General features: G+C 43.3%; 1 protein-coding gene across 1 annotated transcript in view; it reads right to left on the bottom strand.

The window, feature by feature from the left end:
• Pole2 (DNA polymerase epsilon 2, accessory subunit) overlaps positions 1-8272 on the bottom strand; it is a 30112-nt gene that overhangs the window by 5359 nt on the left and 16481 nt on the right. Inside the window, exons 8-17 of the mRNA XM_055595365.1 lie at positions 8109-8165; positions 7478-7526; positions 6818-6890; positions 5392-5564; positions 4708-4797; positions 4332-4386; positions 3431-3490; positions 3260-3337; positions 1884-1992; positions 1221-1397 (exon numbers count right to left, since the gene is read on the bottom strand). Of these exons, the coding sequence (XP_055451340.1) occupies positions 1221-1397; positions 1884-1992; positions 3260-3337; positions 3431-3490; positions 4332-4386; positions 4708-4797; positions 5392-5564; positions 6818-6890; positions 7478-7526; positions 8109-8165 (921 nt within the window). The remainder of the gene's footprint in view (positions 1-1220; positions 1398-1883; positions 1993-3259; positions 3338-3430; positions 3491-4331; positions 4387-4707; positions 4798-5391; positions 5565-6817; positions 6891-7477; positions 7527-8108; positions 8166-8272) is intronic.

Raw genomic sequence — 8272 nt, 5'->3', positions numbered from 1 at the left:
CATACATACATACATACATACATACATACATACATACATACATACATACGTACATACATAGATGATAGATGGATAGACAAACAGACAAACATCACTAGTAAAGAAAATACTATGGGGGGCTGGAGAGATGGCTCAGAGGTTAAGAGCACTTGTTCTTCCAAAGGTCCAGCGTTCAATTCCCAGCAACCACATGGTGGCTCATAACCATCTATATTGTGATCTGGTGCCCTCTTCTGGCTTACAGGCATGCATGCAAGCAGGATACTATATACTGTATAAATAATAAATAAATAAATCTTTGAAAAAAGAAAATACTATGAAGCCTGGCAGTGGTAGCACACGCCTTTTAATCCTAAGCTTGGGAGGCAGAGGCAAAAGCAAGTGGATCTCTACAAGTTCAAGGCTAGCCTGGTCTACAGAGAGAGTTCCAGGACAGCCAAGGCTGCACAGAAAAACCCTGCCTTGGGAAACAAAAAGAAAAGAAAATATTTTGGCCAGGTAGTGGCGGCAGCGCTTGCATGCCTTTAATTCTAGAACTGCAGAGGCAGACAGATCTCTGTGAGTTCAAGGCCAGTGTGGTGGGGGCGGGGGTAATATTGTTAACATAAACTGTGTTTATATAATTACTTGTATGGTACATATTTTCTAAGTCCTCAAGTCAATCATATTTCCAGGTACTAAAGCAGCTTGACCATTCTAGAGTAGTTGTAAGGTTCTAGATAAAAATCAATGAAATTTCATTCACTTTTGGGCAGTTTCCACAAGTCACAATTCTCAAAAGAAAAGCACCATCAACAAGGTTAACGAAAATGGTGACAGGACCTGAAAGCAGTTCCCAAAGGTATGACTTTGCTACTCTGAATGGAAAACTACTCATTTGGTTTTATGTTTTTGTCTGCTTGCTATTTTATAAATTGACAGTACTTTATGATTACAGCACATACGGAGAGTTTAAGAATCTATGTATACCAAATTATATCAGTGTTTGACTGTATGTTTTACTACAATGATGATTTTATTCTCTACATAAAGTCATTAAAATGTACTGTAGGGCCGAGGTGGCTCGGCGGGGAAGGTACTGGGCTGCCGACCGCATTGACCGGAGCTCCAGCTCTGGGCCCCACATGGTAGAAGGAGAAGGGATTCTCACCATGGTATACCCCCCGGCCCCACACCTACACACGCCACACTGTACCCCTGACCACCCACCACAGCCTTACGGGGTTTATGCAGAGGCACTCTGTGTTGGTCACGGTGAAAGGGTCATACTTGTCTGCAATGACCAGCAGATCGGGCACGGGGTACACTCTTAAAGCGTGGTCATATGCCCAGTAGACGGGGCACACATACAGAGGGAGAGGAGTCAGGTGTCCTTGAGATAGGATGGTCTTTATGAACTACAACAGAACACAAAAACAAGCCAAATGGTTCATCCATGAAGGTAAAAACAGTGAAACAAGTGAATGAAATGGTTAATTTCCATGACGACCTAGAATAATTGTGAATCAAGGAAGCCTTGAATCACAGAACATCAATAAACATTGCTCTTAGAAATTTTAGGGGGAAAAAATCTAAGTTTTCACTTATATCAGAACACTGACCCTTTTGGTCATTTTGAATCAGCTGTACATATAATAAGCTCATTTACTAATTCAGCTCAATTAAAAAAAAAAAAAAACACTCAGGTTTGGTAATCTGTACTCCCACCAATCAGGAGGCTGACACAGGAGTATTGTCATATATCTGAGGACAGCCTGGGCTACAAAGCCGTCAGGCACACACACGGTATACAACCCTACATGCAGGTAAAACACCCCTATATACAAATTCATAAAATAAACAGATATAAAACAAAAGGTAATTTATCAGAGAAGGCTACTTACATGAGTAGGAATATCCAAATTGCTACTAGGAAAACGGACACAGTTTCTACACATTTTATTCACTAAGTCTTCACGGAAGATAATAATTTCTTGTGTACAATACTGAATTCTGAAATAAAGCAATAGTTGAATATTTGACTTCCTCAGGAAAAAAAAACTCAGATAATTTTAAAGGTAAACAATCATAAAATATGAAGGAAACCTCACTGTACTTCTCAATGGTCACCACAGCAGAGATTCAGGCAGTCTATCTTATCTGTTCCCCCATCAGTTATTTACTGAGTTCTATGTGTGTGTGTGTGTGTGTGTGTGTGTGTGTGTGTGCACAGCCCTAGCCCTTTACATTTCCTATAGAAACACTCAACCACTGAGATGTGCTCCCAGCCCTGTTCTTAATATGTGCCCAATACTATTCAAATGATAAGTGAACATAACAGAAGAAAAATATATACACTTTACATTCTGATGGGGGAGGAGGGCAGAGAAATTAAACAGACATGACGATGATGTATGCTGGGGAAAAAGAGAATGGTGAAGAGGGATCACAGAGGGTATGGAAGGCTAGGGTACTAAGACAGGATTAAAGCAGGGAAGGGTCATCAGGCACAGTGACCTGAGCACAAGCTTGAAATGGACCAGCAGCCAAGACATCTGGAAGAGGGGCACTGAAGGCAGGAGGAAGAGGTAGAACACAGGGCCTAAGACTGGAGCCTGCCTTGCATGCTGGGGGTACAGAGGCTGGTGTGGAGGAAGTCATTGGGGAAAGGAAATCAAAGCAGTAGCAGGGCAGGCCATGCAGGCAAGGCATGGCTACCACAGCAAGGAAAAGGGAGCCCATCTTTCAAGACAGGAGGACGACATGATATGCTTTCTTGTATGGAGAACGGACGACACAGGGGAAGGAGCAGAAGCCAGAGGCCACTTTAGAGGCTACTGATCCAAACTAGAGAAGATCGAAGGTCAGAGGTGAGAGGTGACTAGATTCAGCGTTCTGAAGATGACAGGGCTACCTCAAGAGCTGTGTGTAAGGAAACCTCTACAGTTATGGTCTGAGTAACTGCAAAGATAAGGGGAAGGCCCCAGACAGGTGAGAGATGGAGCTTGGGGAGGATTGGAGTGCTCATTTATCTATCAGACATCTGAGAGGTGACGGTGGACATCTAGTCCCACAAGTATGGGCCTCCTGAGGAAGCTGGAGATACTATTGCCAACACACACCACAAATTCACTATTGGTTAAATATTTGAATGTAGTTAAAATCAAATTTTCTTTTTACATACCCTCTAAGGCAGTCGAATTCAGAAATAAATTACAAGAATAACTTTTAGGTGAAGGGAAAGAAGTTTAACACAAAATGCTCTTTCTGACTTACTCACCTGCAGGGATTAGTAGTGAACACTGAGAACGGTACCCTTTGTCTGAATTCCTTTGTGATGCTTTCTGAGAGCGGTGGCCTAGAAAAATGATGTGAGGTAGAATATGTTTATACATTTTACACAACTCTCTTGACTGTCAAAAATATATATATATATATGAGTAAAGATTACCTTGGTAAAATGGAGCCAAATCCAGGGTCCTCCGGGCCAGGCACAAACACAAAACGGCTACTGCATGAAGAGCCAACGGCAGCCATTAAAAACAACAGTGTGCCCCACACCAGGAGCCAACACTGAGCCACTGCCTTCAACCGAGTCACGGCTTCCTGTTTTGTTTTGTTTTTGATTTCTGAGTAGAGGTCGTGCTATACAGTCTAGGCAGGCCTTAAATATGCAACCTTCTTGCCTGAGTCTCCTCAGTACTGGAGTGCTGCCATGCCTGTCCACATTTCCTTATACATTTAAATAAACTACTGAAAGTCTCCGGTCCAAAACTATCTATTGGTGATAGTGTCTCGCCTGCTGACCTGCAGCTGCACTGTCCAGTCACTCAGTGTGCTTTAACTGTGCCTAGTGGGGCTGATGTACTCAGTCTCATTTAATTTTATATGTGCGCGCATATGTGTATGCGGGTGCATATATGGGCCTGTGTCTGCTGTGACACACATGTGGAATTCAGAGAACATCTTGTGGGAGTTGGTTTTCTCCCTCATGTGGGCGTCAGGAATCACACTCAGTTATCAGGCTTGGAAGAGAGCACCTGTACCCACTGAGTCACCCTGCTGGCCCGGATTAATCTGTCTTTACAGAGGCAATGCTGATCAGACTGAAGGTCCACCTCTGGACAAGTGGTGTCGCCAAAAACTATGGATAAAAGTGTTACTCTCCCTTCCAAAATAGGTTTCACTTTAAATCCAGAAGAGTAGTGTAACCCATGTGATGATGAAAGGATTTTATCCAGGGCTCTTTTAACACTCTCAACTTTTTCTTTCTACAAACAATTCTTTACAATTATTGATATAAGCCTCATGATGCATTAAAAAAAAAAAAAGGTAGCCATAGAGATCTTTACCTTTGGTGGATACTCGGGTACTCACATATTATGTCTGCCAAAGACTTTAGGGAATCTGAAAATTATAAAAGGTATTTAATTTAATTTGTTAAAGTTACAGTTGATTAGATCTCTTTAATAAAATTAAAATATTACATATAATTTATCAATATAGGTTAGGCAAATATAAAAACACTCTTAAGTATTTTTTGTTTTTGTTTTTTGTTTTTTAAGACAGGTTTCTCTGTGTAGTCCTGGCTGTCCTGGACTCTCAGTAGACCAGGCTAGCCTTAAACTCACAGAGATCCATCTGTCTCCGCCTCAAAAGTACTGGGCTTAAAGATGTGCTCCACCCCACCTAACTTAGAAACACTCCTATTAACAAGATCCTCAGTACCTTTCAAAGCCTGAACCTGATTTTTTCCATATGGTGCAGATGAAAAATTTCCACACAGAATAAAGCAGGTTGGAGGTGCCGGTGAATAACCTAGAGAACAAAAGAACATCACTTTTGGAGACTAAAAATTTTGTTTATTTATTAATTTCTTTAAAGGATTTATTTCTTTATTTTATGTATATGAGTGCTCTGGTTGCATGCACACCTGCATGCCAGAAGAGGGCAACAGTGCCCAGTGTCGATGGTTGTGGGCTACCACATGGATGCTGGGAACTGTCTGGAAGGGCAGACAGTGCTCTTAAACACTAAGCCATCTCTGCAGCCCCAGGTAATTATTTTTGAGATTGGATCTCTCTATGTATCCTTAGCTGGCCTGAAATTCACAAAGATCTACCTGCCTCGGCTTTCCAGGTGATGAGATTAAAGATGCATATCAGCGTGTCTGGCCAGCTTTAACTGGGAAAATTGTAGTTTTGTTTTGTTTCTTTTTAAAACAAGGTCTTCCTAAGTTACCCAGACTGACCTTTAATCATGGCTCAATAAATCCCCAACCTCAGACTCCCAGGTGACAGGGAAAGGACCCACAGATGCACTCCACCACAAAAGCATGGCAAACATTTAGAACACAATCTCTCACAACAGTTCAAGGATGACAGTAATAATAACGATGATGATCATAAGTACCAGAAAACATGATGTGGAGCTTCTCCAACACTTGCACTTGGTCCAACCAGACATCAGATACAAACACAAACATGGCATCCTTGTTCTCATCTTCCAGCTGTCTCAGTTTTGCAGAAGTCTTCACTGATGCATTAGAAGGCCCTCCAAAAAAATTAATATTTCCATAGTACGCCCTATGTAATTATAACACAGTTATCTCCTATACCATGTTCTGTTCACCAAGAAAGCAAACACATGCCAGATACGATCATGCAACAGCACAGTATTGGAGAGATGAACTATGTTGTCTGCAAATGACTTAGAGCACACATGTGAACACAGGCTACACAGGCTGTCCAGTGTGCACGCTCTGAAAGCCGTCCCCAGGGCATAGCACACACTTCCATTTTAGCTCAGCTGTGACTAGCCACCAGAGGCTGTCAAGAGACCCTCAACAAGGCCGACAGCATTCTTCACAGAAGGAGAGGATGGACAGTTAACAGAACCCCACTGGAGATCCCAGCCGCTCTGCTCACTGCTGCACGTTCTCCCGCCCCAGCTCCACAGTCCTGGGAGGTGCCAGCACATGAAGGGGGTGTAAAGTGAACTGGGGAGAGGCAGGGAGAATGAACTCATCTATTATACTATGGGAGGTCCAGGCTAGGGTGAGACCTTTCAGTGATGCAGCAGTCTTGGGGGTCACCTGTGGTCCTGTACGCTCAATAAAACCATTGTCTCACCAGGTAGTTATCAGTACAACTGATACTTTGGGCTGTCACTGATGCCCTATCTGGGTGAACAGACTTTTGTTCAGGTCTCCTCAGGAAAGGTGAAAGCAACAGTATACTTCAGTGCCAAAGGAGCAATTTTCACATCCGCTCACTCGCTCCCCTCCCAGGCTCCTGGCTTTAGCTCCTTGCAACTTCCCCTTCTGTATGAAACAAGAGGGCACTGTCACCAGCCACCTTGGCTGGGGCCATGAATGCCTGGCAGCTCAAATGCTTCATTATTCTGTCCATAACCACAGAGACACAGCACTGCACATTTACAGAGGTCTGGACTAGATGCCATAAATAACGAGAATTTACCATTCATGTTGATACATAAATAATATGAACCACAGCTCATTAAATTCACTTTTCTTTTTATGCCTTTATATTCCTTTTTTTTTCCAGTTTAAAAATTTTATTTGTGTGTGTGTGTGTGTGTGTGTGTGTGTGTGAATGTAGGTCTCATTTATGAGCATTTGTGTGTGTAAATGTGTGTCTGCTTGTAGAGGCCAGCAGAGGGCATCAGATCTCCTGGAACTATGGTGGGTGGGTTTCCATCGCTTTTTTAAATCTCGGACACAAAGCCTGACACCTTGTAGTGACGGAGACAAACTGTGTTACACTCACTACTGCCGATACACAAAATCCCGGAGAGTCAAAATCAAGCGCCTTAATACCTTGTGGTGCTAGAGGGCTCAGTGGGTGGAAATCCAAAGGCATTGACGTGAAACACTTCATCTTCAAACCAACCTAAACAATCAAACAAACCAGGTAACAAGTCACTTTTATCTGCTCAGTTATCCTTTTTTGAACAGAGAAATTCATGCCACATAAAGCAATGAACTGAACTACAGAAGTCACCGATCTTACTGAGCTGTCCAATCCAGAGCCATGCACAGTCCAAACTCTATATGGAAGACATTAAACAAGTGTACCCCACCCCAACTGAGTCATATTTTAGAGTTTGGTGGTGCACTGGGGGTTTGTGCCCGGGTTGGAGTACAGAGAGGAGCTGCACAGATGGGAGGTGACCGAGTGTGACCATGAGGTCCAAGTGAGCCTGTCAGTTTTACGAGCACAGCGTGTCCTTGATGGCGTGCACACCGGTGGTTTTCAGCACACTCACGTGGTGCAGCTTTCCCCACTGTCTAATCTCAGGGCATTTTCCTCGGCCCTGAAAGGCTTCCTAACAGCCTTTTCCTTAAGAGTCACCTCATCATCCTGCCAAGGTCACATTCCCACCATGAATGTCCTCCGGAATTCCATCATTGGTGTCTCCCCCAAACAGGAACAGTTTCGCTGTCACGCAAGGCCACGAACAGGGCGCACGCACTTACCTTCAGCCAGGACAAAGCACGCCTCGGTGTACAAGCCACTGTGGAACTGGTGCAGAGCAGATGAGGAAGAATTCAAGTCTACGCTTGAAACAGTTGTATCGCCAGCATACAGTCTGAACCCCGAGGCACTTTTAGCTTCGTTGTGTTGTTTTAGATTTCTCTTAGGGGTTGTATTGGTGTTGGGGTGGGAGGGTACTGTGTGTTGGAGGGGAAGGTGGAGACATGTAACCGGGTTGGCCTCAAAACTCCTGCCTCTGTGTTCCAAGTGCTAGGATTACAAGTGTGCGCCCCCATGTTTGGCCCAGACAAATAATAAGCTGCACTGCTGTGAGCTGCCATGTGGGTGCTGGGAATTTAACCCAGACCCTGTTAGCAGCTGGTACTCTTAATTGTTGAGCCATCTCTCCACCCTCTATCTATCTATCTATCTATCTATCTATCTATCTATCTATCTATCTACTTATCTGGAGATAGGCTCTCACTGCGCAAGTGTCCTGGAGCTCACTATGTAGACCAGGCTGACCTTAAACTCACAGAGATCTGCCTCTCTGCCTCTGCCTCTGCCTCCCAAATGCTGGGATTAAAGGTGTTACACTATCATTCCTGGACAGAATTTTTTTTTAAAGGATATAGCTTTACTAAGGTCCAGCTGCACTGTTCCAGTAGGATCTTCTAGAAAAAACTTCCCCTAAAAAAGAAATTAAATGAAATGTAGTCACACTTGTGTGTGTGTGTGTGTGTGTGTGTGTATATATATATATATATATATATATATATATATATATATATATATAT

The sequence above is a fragment of the Psammomys obesus genome, unplaced genomic scaffold (genome assembly GCF_907164565.1).
Source record: "Psammomys obesus unplaced genomic scaffold, mPsaObe1.curated_primary_1811, whole genome shotgun sequence".
Lineage (NCBI taxonomy): Eukaryota > Metazoa > Chordata > Mammalia > Rodentia > Muridae > Psammomys > Psammomys obesus.
The sequence above is the reverse complement of the archived record's forward strand: the minus strand, read 5'-3'. Positions and strand labels throughout refer to the sequence as shown.